We start from the raw sequence: 15,674 nt of genomic DNA, 5'->3' as shown, positions 1-15,674 counted from the left end.
GTAAAGCTCATCCACAAAGGTAAAAGAAGAAGTGTGAACACAACCCTCCTTTAAACACCAATAAAAACGGTATTGAAACAAAAACATCTGCTCCTTGCAGGAACACCATCCGGTACACCAAAACTGGACATGACAATGCCCTAACAAGGCTTAACCCCCTGATATAGAAAGATCATGCATCACCTATACAATCCAAGTATAGGCCAAATAGCATATAAACAGAAAATAATGAATTACAACTCTGGATTCCTTCGCCTATCAAGGAGGCGTCTTCATGCCGCATCAGCCTGAGCCCTAAAGAGATGGGCACCATCAAATGGCAAGTCGATCAAAGTCGACTGTACAGCATCTGAAAAACCTGAAGCTGCCAACCAAGCAGGACGCCGAGGCGCCACTGCCTGTGACATGGCTCGACCTAAAGAATCTGTGGTGTCCATGCCACACCTAATTGAAAGCTTAGCTGCCTGTTGACCATCTTTTATCAGACACCAACCTCAGAACGGCTGTTATCTGTAAGAGATTTCAGCAGATTCTGCAAAGAATCCCACAAAGCCTGGGAAAAACCTCCCAGCACACAGGACGTGTTGGTGGATCTCAAGGCAGAGCTGGCAGAAGCAAAGATGTGCTTGCCACAAGCATCTTGACTCCTAGAATCTTTATTCACTGGAGTCTTAGGCACAGAATCCACATCATGTGAAGATGTTGCAGCCTGAACCACTAGGCTACGAGTGGAAGGATGTCTATGGAGACAAACTGGGCCCCCATGTGCAGGCAAATGTCTGCGAGCGATATCCCGAGCCACTGAGACTCATGACTCAGGCTTGGCCCAAGCCCCTAATAAAATATAAATCGGAGGGTCGGTAGACCTCTGCACCGTAGGCAGTGACAAGTCCAAAACTGCGGGTCTGTATCTGACATCTGCCGAATACAGGACTCGCAAGGCTTAAAGCCGGATGACATGGAGAAAAGAGGCACACTGTTCCCAACAAAAGAAAACTGCCGAAGTAGGCCAAAAACGGCCTAAGGAACCGCTTTTCCGGATCCGAGTTGCAACACGGAAAAGAAGAAATTGACCTTTGCACGCCGGAGGGAACTTATATGGCTCCACTGACTTCGTGACCGGAGTCGACATCATCGTGGAGCCCAATGACGCCGTATCCCGGCGCACAGAGGTACTGCTGAAAAAATTCCGGATGTAGTCAGAGCCCTGGGGAGAATTCAAAGTTAAGGAATCTGCGGCTAGATGTCTCTATCAGATGTAGGAGTTTTTAAAAGGGGGTAGAAGGTTCTAGAATCCAGGTACCCCATGCCAATCCTAGGATGCCATAATACCTCTCCAACCCTACCCAATCCTCCTGCACAGCATGCTGGGACAGTTCAAGATGACATCATCCAGAAGACAATGGTCACATCTGCTCTTGGGACCTCAGCTCTTCCCTTCATTGACATCACTGCCAGGGCCTTTCCCACCAAACTTCAAAGAGGAGCAGCCTCTTGTGTTGGCTCCATTTGTCTGAGCTTCCTTCTTTATCCTGTGGGCCTAGGCTGTCCCCAGGTCTGATACAGTGAGATAGGATATTTTACCAGATGCAGATTTTCTTCCTCCCCCCTTCCTCCTCAGGAACTGAGGAAAGCACTGTTAATTACTCCTTATGTGCGGGTCAGCCTTTGTTCCCTTTGCTGGGGAGAAATGAAATAAAGTTGGCCCAGCACGGTGTCAAAAGGCCTGGGCTGTTACCCTGAGTGAGCCAGAGAAATATGACAATTCTGAACGACCTATAAAGTCTACATGTATGGTCTTGGGACCTGAAAATAGGAACTAGGTGCACACTTTCCACCCCAGTTTCATACCTCACAGGACTTTATAGGTCTAAAAGAAGTGAAACTTCCCTCTAAAGCAGATTTCCTCCTATATGTATAATAAAGTGTCACTGCAGACAAAACATTAAATCATTCTGACTTTCCCTATGAATGCCCACTAATATTATAAGACCTACCCCAGGTCTATAGCTAACTCTGCAGAGTCCCCTCTTCGCCAGTCACCGGGCATAGTATTCTCACACTTGGACAACAGTTCTCTCACATGTGCAGACCGCACACATGTGCACGCTCGTATGCACATGTTCATGTGTAACCAACAAAGCGCCCCTTATTCTAGTTTTTCACGGCAGCCTTATCTTAAAAGGTGGACGCTAGTAGACACTAATGGTAAACATGCACAATCCATTTACCGTGTGATTACAATAGGTGAAACTCATCCAAAGTAAAAAGTCCAAAAGGGTTTTAGAAACGGGATTTCTGGTTGGCTAGGGCTTGCGCCAAAGCCAGGCAGAAACCACCACTCCAGTCAGGGCAAGGGAGTTACACGCTGAAGATAACACCTGCTCACCCCCTTAGTAGCTTGGCACGAGCAGTCAGGCTTATCCCAGAGGCAATGTGTAAAGCGTTTGCGCAAACCACTCACACAGCAGCAACACACTAGTAACATCCCAAAAGAAACTCCACACAAGATTATATAAAAAATAGCCTTTGTATTATCCAAAACACATTAGATCATAATCACACATATACACTGTGCCAACCGGCACTAGGCAATATTTACAGGGGATTATATACAAGACAGGGCCAATCGGGCCACTGTCAGAACCTCACAATGCAGGTAGTAAATATAAAACAAAACCAGTAACTACTGGTACCATAACGACCTAAGCATTATCACATTAGAATTAAACACCATCCTAAAATATCATAGCATGACATTAGGCATAAAACACATTAGGCCCAAACCTTAATAGCATAAACACATTATGCATTAGGCGTCACCAGCGTGAACACATTATGCAATAACCTCATAAGCATAAACACATTACGCAATAGGCCTCACTAGCATAAACACATTATGCATAAATCACGGTGCATAAATCATCAGCATAAACACATTGTGTAAGGGGCATCACATTAGGGCTTGCACCCTACCAATCACAAAACTGACCCCAGGCCAACTGGCCTTCTCTCTGGGGCTCAAATGCCCTATGTCCCAAGTGTCAGGGCGTAGCTGAAAATGCAGCGAGGCAAAGTGCGCAAAGCGCTGGGGCAGGGGAGTGTATCTCACGCCTTTACTTCAAGAACCAAAATGCCTCCCAAAGAAATAATGGCACTGGCACTAACTGTGCCTCTGGTGTCCTCACTGGGACTCTTCAAACAATTGTGCCCAACGTTGCAGCTGCCCGTAGTTAGGGCGGTGCAGCTGTAGAAATTGGCAAACAAAAACTGGCATTACAGTGCCTCCTGAGTCCCCACTGGGACTTTCTAACAAATGTGCCTCCACGTTGCAGCTGCCGCTAACTGGTGGTGCAGCTGGGAAAATAAATGCAGGCACTGGCCACAACGGCCTCTCAGTCCCATTCCGGGACTTTTACAACAATGCCCCCAACGTTGGAGTAGCCCGCCCTCCTGCAGGATCGCTCAGGAAAACCTGGCACTGACAATGTGCCTCGAAAGGGGCTCCTCTCACCGGGCTCTCCCAGTGCAGCTTCCCAGGCGGCCCCACTCACCGGGACTCAGTTGCTCTCTCTCGGTCATGGTAGCGGCGGCCTGCCTCCCCTTCTGCCAAGCGGGGGAAGGCGGGTCGTGCAGCAAGTGGAGCCCGCGAGGCTCCTACTTCTCTTGCCCTCACCCAGTCCCTCTCCGGGGACACGGGACTTCAGAGTGGAGCCTGCAAGGCTCCGGACAGCCCTCTGCCATGACTCCACCCACAGTCAGGCGAACACGCCTGTCTTCCGGTTTCGTCGGACTCGGCAGCTTCTCCTCTCCTTACCGAAGCACGGGGTAGGCTCCCGCCTTCGATCAAGCGCGATTGCGGGGTGGACACCCGCTTTCTTCACAATGCTGGGTGGGCTCCCACCAGTAAACACCAAATGCGGGGTGGGTACCCGCAAAAAGCAAAGGCAAATGCGGGGTGGGCACCCGCCCGTAAATAAAATCAAAAGCGGGGTGGGCTCCCGCTATTAAGAGCACGCAAATGCAGGGTGGGCACCCGCTAAATAAGAACACAAGCGGGGTGGGCACCCGCTCTCAAATAATCTTAAATGCGGGGTGGGCACCAGATCAGCAAAAATGCGGGCGGAATCACCACGTCGGGATTCCCTCTAAATGGGTTGCAGCTCTGCGCTACGAAGCCCCAGCACTCTCCCCGTCCTGGGAGAGTTATTTCAGCGCACACAGGGCGCTCTAGCCCAAAAGTTCCAGGGGGCAAAGGGTGGGCCCAGGCAGGCCAGCACACAGCACCCTCGAGCAGGGAGGCAGTCCCACGTGGCAGTTCCTCCTGGGGCCCAGCAGCTGGAAGCACAAAAACACAACCTTTTCATGGGGTCACAGCCCCTAGATTTATATTACATTTCTCCTTTGTCTGCGCTGGCACAGGGCTTGGGGGAACCAGTACCAACAGGTTCTGGGGGGTTCTGGAGCACTCTGTTTACAGGGCTCCTCTTCCCCTTTGTCAGGTGGGGCTCGGTGATCAGACAGACCACATTGTACAGGCTATGAACAGACCTATTCAGGGACCAGGGACTTCTCCTCCCACAATTCCAAATGCAGTTGTCCCATTCAGCCTAGCGCTGACTCACCCTGCCCGTCCTGGAGCCACACACACCTCACCAGCCCCTGTCACTCAAAAGCCAGACATGCAATTCACATCAGGCAGACACATAGCACACAGAAATGCCAACTTCTAAAAGTGGCATTTCTAAAATAGTTATAATAAATCTGCGCACACCACTGCGTAGCATTTATTATTACTATTCCAAACATACCAAACTTGACCACGCTGCTCCTCTCATATCAGGAATTACTACTGAAACACTTATCAGGGAATCCACAGTGCATTCCTATGGAAGGGCAGCCTCACAGTAGTGAGAAACCAAAATGGTTGTTTGTCACTACCAGGACATGTCACACACTGAAGGTACATGTCCCACCTTTTACCTACAATGCACCCTGCCCATAGGGCTAGCTAGGGCCTACCTTAGGGGTGACTGACATGCAGGAAAAAGGGGGGTCACAGACGTGGCACACACTTTAGGTGCCACGTCACAGCGGCAGTAACACTGCGCGCACAGGCCCTGCAATGTCAGAGGCCTGGGATAGGTTTTAAAGGCTACTTTGGTGGGTGCCGCAATCAGCGCTGCCAGCCCACCAGTAGCATTTAATTCACCAGCCCTGGATATTAGAGATACCACTTTACAAGGGATTGACGGGTAAATTAAATAGGCCAAACAGGTGTAGACCAATCTTACCATATGTAACACAGAGCGCACACGCACTTTACACTGGACAGCAGTGCTAAAGTGCCCAGGGTCCTAAAACCACCAACACCATGTCAGAAAAAAGGCTAGGAGAAAGGCAAAAAGTTTAGGCTGACCCTGCAAAAAGGGCCAAGTCCAACACTGGGTGCTCAAAAAAGCAAAAAATCCAGGCATACTAAATGGGCGGAACCCATTTTGCAACATACATCGAACAGTATAATTTGCATGAGGTTCGATAGACACAGGATTGCAGAATGTGATGGAGAGAATAGAATATGTAACTACTGGAGGCTCTTTGTACAGTCAGTTTCTATATCATTGCATATCATACATATTTACATTATATATATGACCAATTTCAGTGAGGAATTGGGAATAAAGTGATGAAAACATAATCGCACCGTTAGTTGGTCAATTTAGCCACAACACTACACCTTAACAGTAAAATAGAGATTCTTCCTGCTTTTTATATTCTCATATTTCTGACATGATTTGACTTAATCTCTACTCGACCCCCCTCTAACTCCCAGAACCTAACAGTCAGAGGCAAGACATGCTGTTCAGCTTTTTCAACGTGTTGAAGCCTACCGACTGCATCTGTAATCCCACATGAGATAAAATTATCATCGCCATTAGATTCAGGAAAAAATGGAAGGCTCTACGTGTTTTGCTACAAACATTGGTACCCACATACCAACATCCATCAGAGAAGGGAGGACATTTCCTTCCACTCTAAATGTCTAAGTAAGGGTGATACTTAACACGTGTGTATTTGTAAAGCGCACGTTCACCACTACGGGTATCTTGGCGCTAAATAACAGATGTTTATTGTTACCCAACTCAATGGTACTCATTTTATCGACCTCAGATGGATGAAAGGCTGAGTGGACCCGCCGGGATTTGAACCTGTGACCAAGAGGTCGAACACAGGCCCCTGCAGCAGACGCATTAGTCCACTGAGCCACCAGACCCGGCATACTTAAAAACCAGAAGTCACTGCACACACAGACCCACCTCTCGTTGGGCTTTTTAAGAGTAGCTACAACTAGTATGGAAATAGAGCTTTTGTGCAAGCTAAAACGAATTCCCTGCCCTAGCTAGCAGGACAGTAACTATAACTACAACTGTTATAATGAGCCATATAGACTGCACGTGGGATCACTTTACTTGTATAAAAAAGTCAATACACAGCCCATCATTTCTTGGTCTCTCGGTCGTTGGGAAATGCTGTTGCATGGAAAAATCATCACACTGGAAGCTGTTAATCGACTGTGTTCAGGAGACTCAATAAAAAGACATAACAAGCATTGGCATAGCCAATAGGTCTGGGACCTTATAAGTGTTTAGCCATGCAACAGTTGCATAACTAAATACTTATAAGGTCCCAAAAGCGAGACCTATTGGCTATGCCAATGCTTGTTTCTGTTTATTACTGCTCTGTAGTAATGGCGACGCACGGGTGCTACCATTACTACATAGAAGTAATAAACTGGAGAAAAAACAAGCATTTGGCATAGCCAATAGGTCTCGCCTTTGGGACCTTATAAGTGTTTAGCCGTGCAACAGTTGCATAACCATAACTAAATACTTAGGTCCCAAAAGCGAGACCTATTGGCTATGCAAAGCGGCCCTGCGGCCGCTTAAGTGAAAGTGATCACGATCAAACATCAAAGCGGCCGCGAAACCGAAAGTAATCGCGGTAAAGAGCTACGCGCGCCCGCGCACATGCATTGTAGCTCTAGGCTGGCCTGGTAGCACTTTTTGGAGCCCTCTCAATAAGTCTCGCCAGACCAGCGCATGCGCTGGGTCAGGCGAGACCTAAAAATGGCTCACGAAGAACATCAAAGCGGCCGCGAAAGTGAAAGTGATCGCGTTCCGATCAAACAACAAAGCGGCCGCAAAAGTGAGGCGCGCGCACATGCACTGTAGCTCTAGGCTACAGTGGTAGCACTTTTTTGAACCCTCACAAAAAGTCTCGCCAGACCAGCGCATGCGCTGGGTCAGGCGAGACCTAAAAAGCAATTCAGTGCACAGGGGCATTATCCATTGACTAGGTGAACACCCCATGAGATCCAGGGTGTGCACAGCATTCCATTCATGCACGGTGAATGCAAGTGTTTCCTAAGGTGAAGAATTGTCCGAGAAACCGCATGTCTTGGAAGAGTGTGTTCAGTGTTAGTCCACTGCCGGATTCTAGGGAAAAACACTATGTACTTGGTTCCCATTTAGATTAGGTGCATGTTACATTATTTTACCCAGATACCTTTATAATCTGGCAGGCTTTGCCCTTCAAATACAACTTGTGGCATTACAAGGTTTATCCAAAGACCAAGGTTCAGTGATGCCGATTACCAGTTTGCTGGTTGAATGCACATAAGCAGCAAAGGAGAGGCCAATTTGTGTTGACTGCTCGTACATAGTGGTATCCAAGTTAGGGAACCCAGGTTCTAAGGCCTTCAAAAGATGTGACAGACAGATTTTAGACAGATATCCTCAGGGCTTACAAAGTTTCGAAAAGGCAGTCTTGTAAAATAAAGGCAATTGTTTCTTACAACGTTAAGAGGAACCAAGCACAATGCGGCAATAGGTTTCCCGGCTTCCAACTTTTGAAGAGAGGTATATTCAAAGGGATCATAAGGAATGAGATATGAGTAGCAAGACAGAAAGTGCAAGGTCGTGAATTAAAGAGGCGTGAGGTGTATTTAACACTAGGCAGCCTTGCTATTCGGTGCACTAACATTTAACTGCACAGGTCACGGACTTCATTCATTTACAAATTAAGCACTGCTTATAGGGTCTTTCCGTCAGCGCTACTCATGCATTGGTCTGTTGTTGTGCCATTCACATTTTAATTCTGCCCACTTCAGCATACAACACGGGGCAGCTGGTCAGCCCATTTCAGCTATCAGCTAATGTCACTTTGGGTGATAGCAGTCTGCTCCTTCACATCCACACAAAAAGTAGTTCTCTTAACGCAAGAGGCTGTTTGGAGATGTGTGCTTTGTGCGACCAAAAATGTATCTGATTTAAGGCTTTTTTTCTATATTGGTGAGGGCCAACGATGACGATTTACAAACATAATATGGAAATAAAACAAGCATTGGCAAAGCCAAAAGGTTAGGAGCCGGCGCCCAACCTAATGGATATGTCAATGTCTGCTTCTTTTATTTCTATCCTACTGCGCATTAGAGATGGAATAACACAGTTGTGCAGAGGATGCAATGTTTACCCATGTGCAGAGGCTGAGATCAGGGACCTACATCTCGATGTGATCAGACATCCTGCACTTTATTCTGTTTGCCGCTGGAGCGTGAGTTAGATCTAAGAACGTGCCTCCGTACGTTCGAAAACCACAAGAGAGTGCGTTCCCAGAAGCGAGGGGCTGCACAGGCGCTCTTGGTGACACAGAGTCTGAACGAGCCCCATTACATTTGTACAGCTCTGACCCAAGTGTAATTTCTATTACTCTCAGGACTGCACCCGAGTATTCAAGCATCGTCTGTGTGTATTATTCATGCCGTGGCTCTCTGTAGTTACGGGATCCCAGATAAGTCATTAGGCTCTGATTATAGTCATTGAAAAAAAAGCGAATGTTAAATGCCTACTTCTGTGAGCTGCAGAGTCCTCCTTGGAGACGCGCGTGCTGGGAATCAGCACGCGCCGGGCCCCGGCGCTGTGGATGGCTCTTTCCCTCTGTGTGTCTGGCTTCCGGAATCCCAGGGCTGCGTGCACGTGCCGCTGGAGAGCGCCTTTCACGCTGCTAACGAGCTGAGGAAGCCAGCTCTCCACCGGCCCTCTGCACTCCAGAGGCTGCAAGACAAAAGGAACATTTTCAAAGGGGAAGGAGGAGGCATTCTTTCTTCTTTAATATATCCTAGCACAGCCAAGTCAGTTAGTGGCGTAGCAAGGGAGAGCCATGGGCCCTGGTGTAAGCACGAGAAAATGGGCCCACAAACAGTCCAAATTAGAATAGAGTGGCCCCCTAAAATCCCTGCCCCCCGCCCCCCAGTGCCACTGCACCTGATACACTATTGACAGTTACGCCCCTGAAGTCGATAGGTGGTATTAAGGCAAATATTTAAAGTAAAAATAGTGATCAGTAAGGTCTACTACCACTGTCGCTCAGTGGCGACTGCCAGCAATGGGGATTGGTGGAGCGGGCAAACCGCAGCGCAGCAATCTGTGCAAGATCAGCGGGTGCCAGCGGTCTGGAGCACTGTGAATACATACACAAACAAAAAACATCAATAAACAAGCATTTGCAATGCAATAGGTCTCGCAGTTACACGAGTTAAAGCTATTGGCATTGTTATTTGCAATGTCAATAGCTCAAACTCGCGTAAATGCGAGACCTAATGCATTGCAAATGCTTGTTACTAATTCCAGTCCCTTTTTCACCCTCTCGAGGTAAGCACGTGTCGTAAAAAAATAATCCTGCCACCTCCCCTCCCCCCACGAAAAAAAAAGTACTGGCACATTCTGTCTGTCAATGCAGACATATTGCCGCTATTGCTGTTTAGCTTCGGCAAAAAAAAGTAAAAAAAAAATAAAAAAATTGCTTTCTGAGAATGCCGTACGAGTCATCAAATAAAGCAAACCAAGCAATGCTGCAAAGACACGCAGACGCCATTAAGCATGAGCAACTTCTGCATCAAGAAGCAACAACAGCCGAGAGGCACCGCACATGCATATGTCAAGGAGGCAACAGTTGTTTGTTTTAATTTACATTATCAAGACGGAGGATGGTCATCTTGGAGCAGTACATAAAAAAACATATTTAAAGTGCTCCACAGCATTTGTCTCTTTGGTAAATGAGGGGCTTGCAGGAAACTGCAGCTAACAGACCCACCAAAAAGGACATGGGGGCAACAGTACAGTGGGGGGGCAACAGTGGAGTTGGAGAGAGGCTTAAAGAAAGTGCCTAGATGCAGCAGTGAGCAGCGAAGGTCAACAACAGTAAAGTGGAGGGATTAATGAGGGCTCAAAGGCAGGTCCAACTAGTGGCAGCAGCAACTATAGGGAGAGAAGCATGGAAGAAATAAGTGGAAGTTCCTGATTTGTTTTCAGACTTTGCGCACAATGGTTTAAGGGCTACACTTCTCGCTGAGGTTTTTGAAGGGGCAATCCATTTGCAGCTCCGCCTCTGAGTAATTCTTATGCCGTACCAAAGAAAATAATATAGTGCTGAGGTGCTATTCTGTGCTGTACTATGCAGCGCTATAATATGCAGAATATATTATGTACCTCCATTCAGGAACGGTGCTTTAAAAAAAGGCAGTCTTTAAGCCCGACCTTTCCAGCTTCTGAAGAGACACAGAGGGGGAAGGGGGGGAGGTGAAGACATTCAGGCTGGCAAATGGTGATCATTTCGCGGCCGCTTTGATGTTCTCAGTGGCCGCGCGGCTCACTGAGAACATCAAAGCGGCCGCGAAATGATCACGCAGGCTGCCAAATGGTGCGCGCGCCCGGCGCACATGCACTGTATCTGGAGGCCTGCAAGCACTAGTTTGCACTTCCAAATCCCCCTGTTTCCAAAAGCTCTCGCGAGAGCAGCGCTAAAGCGCTGGCTCAGGCGAGACCTAAAAATACGCCACTTACCTGGCTGTACTCTTCGTTCTGGTCCTGAAGTTCTTCTTTCCTGCAGCATGGGCCCTGCCAACTTCCTTAACCAATCCTGGCGCTGCTCTCATGCTGTGAGAGCAGCGGCAAGATTGGCTGGAGCAGGCTGGCTCGGCGCTCCTTCAGGCCCTGTAGGCCTGTGCTTGATCTCCACCCAGCTGTCTTAAGACAGCTGGGCAGAGAGCTTCAAAGTGCACATGTCAGTTTGGCCGGCCCAAGACAGCCGGCCAAAGTGACAAGCGCACTTTGGAGCACCCAGCCAGCCACAGCTCCTGTCCTCTGCTGCCAATCAGCAGCAGAGGACATAGGACACAGAGCATCTCACGCAGGCTGGCTTCAGCAGCGTGCACAATAACAAATAATATGGCAATGAAGTCTTTTCATTGCCATTTTAATTTTTCCTGTGCAGCGGGGGGGGGGGAGTGTTGTCACTCCCCTGCCCAAGTGAAGAAACCGCCGCTGCTGTTGCTCACAGCTGCTTTCCTTTCCAGTGCTGGCATTTCCTACTCCTCGCTTGAGTAAGCCACGTTAAACTTTGTTGCCTAGTTTTCTGACCCAACATCTGTTTTAGTTTACGTGCTGCATTGCTGTTGTTGTCAGTCAAGTCACTTAGGACAGAGATTCCATCAATGCTGATTGCATTGTCTGCAGTTCCAGCACATTCATGTGAAGTGTCTGTTGTGGGCCCTACTAGCTGCTGATGAACCTTCCATTCAGTTGAGTGCCCCAAACTATCAATGATGCATCTTTCACAATCATCTAGTAGGGCCACTTGCTCAAAATACCTTTTCTAGAAGCAGACTGCTAAGCCTCCAAACAATAGCCCATTTGGGGAAGACACACATACTGGGGTTGAACAGGTTCTAATGAGATCTGTGACTCTGTTCTAAGGACCTCATAAGAAGAATCATCAGAGAAATAGGAATAATGCAGTGGCCACCACAGCCAGTCGTCTTAGAAAGGAAACTGCTGAAAGGGCCAACAAAAAAACCTTCTATACTGCCCAATGGAAGACCTCATTGGACTAAAGAAAAAACAAATGAAAGAATATCTGGCAGCTTTGCCTGTAGGGGTCTGTATGGCAGGCAATGCACCGGGTAACACATTTGTCCCAGTGCTTGCCTTCAATGGATGTTGCGGCGGGCGTCTGGCTTTGAGGATGATATCCCCCACTTAAGGCAGCAAATCAAATACAGATAATCGCTGCTGCTCAATTTCCATGCATGCAGGTGTAGATTGCATAGATTCGGGTTGAGGACACTGCTTCATGCTGAGACGGGATATTTGTGTGTAGGTGGAAGTCTGATTGGAGTACAGATGATCATGCCCAGAAGTACCAGGTACTGGACTCCCCTGGCTCTATCCGGTGCCACTAGTAAGACTTGGACCCAGTTGTTCTTCATCTTCTTCAGAGCTTGGGGCAGGAGAGGTAGACGTAGAGAAGGGAAGGCCTACGGTCCTCAGGTAAATGCCATCACCTCGTCCACTCTTTATGTCCTTAGGATGATAAAAAAGATTCTCCCCTACATCTCACTATTTGCAAAAAAGATGGTGACCACAGCGCTCATTCTCTCCAAGATAGATTACTACAATGCCTTATATCTCGACATGCAGGAGCATCATCTTAACAAGCTGCAGGAGTTTCAAAATGCTGCAGCCAAAATGATCACTGGGACTCCCAAATAGCAATCTGCAGTTACGGTCATTAAATATTTGCACTGACTTGATTGGAGAGACGCCCTTATGGCCCCCAGGACGGTTACCACTTCGGCTAGATTGAGGCTCATCCAGTTTTATTATCTGCATGCCGCATATCTGACCCCGGAGCGCTTCTACCGTGCTGGTCTTTCCCCGGAGGTTTCATGCGCTCGCTGTGGGGTAGGCCCGGCGGACTTCTTCCACATGGTTTGGAAGTGCCCGCGTTTGGGGAGCTACTGGGGGGAGATTGAGCTTGAACTGACGGAGGTCCTGGGGTGGGAGGTCCCCCATGACCCCAAAATGGCTTTGTTGGGGATAAGGATGGTTTGGACGGATCCCGCAACGAAAAATATTTCCTAACTACTGCTCTGGTAGTAGCTAAAAGAGATATTGCTGCCGCCTGGAAGCAGGTCGATCCACCCAATTGTGCTAAATGGAGGAGGGGCGTGGACTGGTGTGCCGCACAAGAACGGACAGTATATGTTGCACAGGGATGCCCCAAAAAGATTCGTAGAGTATGGGGGAAATGGTTAGGGGGCGTATTCTAGGGGGGGGGGAGGAGTACGGGGGAGGGAGGCAGGAGGCCAAGGGAGGGAGGGAGGATTTCGTTACTGCCTGATATTGAGCCCATGATATGTCATTTTGATGCCAGTTTTATTGGTCTGTTGTATGTATCTTTTATGTTTGTTCTTTTACAAAAAAATAAAAATTTGATTATCAAAAAAAAATATTTGCACTGACTGCCAATCGGGCAGAAAGTCAAATTCAAGGCTTCATGCATTCCTCACCAAGCCTCGCATGGAGCTGGCCTGGATTTCCCCAAGCACTCTTTTAAGTGGTATGCTCCAGAATGATGCCTATGCTCTTCTGGCTCCCAAAAACTTGTAATAAACAGGTTCAGGAAATCTAACTGGGGTGGACGCAGTTTTCTCATTTCCACAGTCAAGGGGGGGAATGCACTGCCTACTTACATTAGAACCATCCCAGATCTGTTTCAGTTCAGGGAGAACCTTAAAACATGACTGTTTCCTTAAACACTCACATTCCGCTATCTCCTATGGATCTTAGAGCCTTGACACCTCCGGGTAATTGTTTGCGCTGAATAAATCTTAATAACATAACATAAATTAGGAGTCCATTGTTCCATTACACCCAGAATGCACTCCTAACAAGTGTTGTTGCGGAAACTCCAATATGCAAATTGTTGGCACCATGCATAGTCAACAGTAGCGAAAAGATCGAGCCAGGTTTATCTCCACTGTTGGAAGATGTCTTCCACCACTCAGAATCAGTCACGGGATCTACCTGGAAGCAGCAGTGGGGCGGGTTCGGGGGGGAGGGAAGGGGCGGAGATCAGATTTTTAAAAAACACTTACCTCCTAGATGGCCAGCTGGCTGGCCGCCGCCGCCTCTCATGCATCCTCTTCCTGGCTTCTGGAGAGAAACAGGAAACTGGAAGCACCAGGGCTCCCACGCTCCTCACAGTCAATCACGACGCTGCAATGCAGCGTTGTGATTGGTCTGAGCGCCGTGACACGGCGCTCAGCCAGGGGCTGGAGGGGTGGGCATGTTTTCCACGCAGGCTGTAATGCAGCCTTCATGGAGAACAAGGAAAGTGCCAAACATTCACTGCGCACTTCGGAGTGTTCTACCACTCCTCCCCTACTCTGCAGCCCGGCTCCGCTCCGTCACGCAATCTGCTGCAGCAGGAGGATACAATAAAATGATAATAACATTACGTTATTATTATTTTATTTTTTCCTTTCTTTTGCTGCTTCAGGCAGTGGGGTGACGCTCCTCCGCCTTAGCGGAGGAGCTGGCACTGCTCAGGATTGAGATGCCACTCATGATCTGCTAGACGACATCTGCTCAACTCATCCTCTCTGGCATTCAGGGACCCTGCTAGATGATTTGCAGTCAGGAGGATGCTCTCATGCTCCAACCACCTCCACAGACACAAAGCCTCCTGGCACAGAACCAAGGACCCCACTCACCCCTGCATGTTGCAGTAGAGTGGTGGTGTTGTACCCATGGAAAACTGCATCGGTCGGAGCTCCACCTGAATACTCATATGCATAAACATTTAGGCGCATTGTAATGTAGCATATCTACATTTCCGCATAGGTAAATATCATTCATTAATTTACATTGATATGAATATAACTCTTTAGGTCAATGTTTTTTTTAATTAGCAATATCTTTCCTTCTTCCTTGATGTCAGAATTCCTTATCATTTTTGTCCACAGACGCGCGATAGTTGGAAAGACAAAAACAGCTGCATGGTCGCTGGGATCACATTACATAAAGAAACGTTACTTGTAATTCTCGTTCGTCACCATACATGTTCTGCACATTTACAAGATGCCGGAACACATTTTTAAAATAAAACATCAGTGTTTCCATTACAACCAAAATGGTCTCTAAGATCATTTGTACTTATTAAACTGATGAATCCCCCTTTCGAGTTATTGAGTTTTGAGTTACAGCGCAAGGCTGAGTTACAAATTCTCTCTTGGGATGTTGCTTCTCTGGTGGCGATTACATCAGCCAGAAATGGTAGTAAGCTGCAGGGTCTAGGTACAAGGAAACTATACAACGTTTTCCACCACAATAAAGCATACAAAATGACTCTTTCTTCTGTCTTGCCTTAAGTTATTTCTGATTTTCACATGAATCAGAACTTTTATTTATCAATCTTTTTCCAGAAGCCTACATCTCTGAGGGAAGGTCTATGAATTATTTTGATGGTTAATTCCCTCCTCTCCAGAAAAAACCCAAATACATTTATATTGATAAACATCTTTTGTAAGTTGTGGAGGTGTTCACATAGGACTGGTCTATGCTAAACAGAGTATAAGCAGATAGATAGTCTCATGTGCTATTACTTGTTATGAGAAAGCTAATAGGCCTTTATCTGAAAAGCCAGGGGACCACTGTAAAAGGAGAAAGCCACTGCACTCTGATGAAAAATATTCTCATTATTGACATGAGAAAGGATGCATTTCAAGGGTGGTCTACACCGGTGCTATCTGTTATTGTTTGTACCCAGACTTC

The 15,674-nt window shown here is 47.5% G+C and overlaps 1 protein-coding gene across 1 annotated transcript in view; it reads right to left on the bottom strand.

Annotated features, from left to right (window-relative positions):
• LOC146859134 (uncharacterized) overlaps positions 1–15,674 on the bottom strand; it is a 2,052,335-nt gene that overhangs the window by 1,646,159 nt on the left and 390,502 nt on the right. Inside the window, exon 36 of the mRNA XM_085649806.1 lies at positions 8,940–9,113. Coding sequence (XP_085505932.1) covers positions 8,940–9,113 — 174 coding nt within the window. The remainder of the gene's footprint in view (positions 1–8,939; positions 9,114–15,674) is intronic.

The sequence above is a fragment of the Triturus cristatus genome, chromosome 3_2 (assembly GCF_964204655.1).
Source record: "Triturus cristatus chromosome 3_2, aTriCri1.1, whole genome shotgun sequence".
Classification (NCBI taxonomy): domain Eukaryota; kingdom Metazoa; phylum Chordata; class Amphibia; order Caudata; family Salamandridae; genus Triturus; species Triturus cristatus.
Note: the sequence above shows the minus strand (reverse complement) of the source record. Positions and strands in the feature narration are given on the sequence as shown.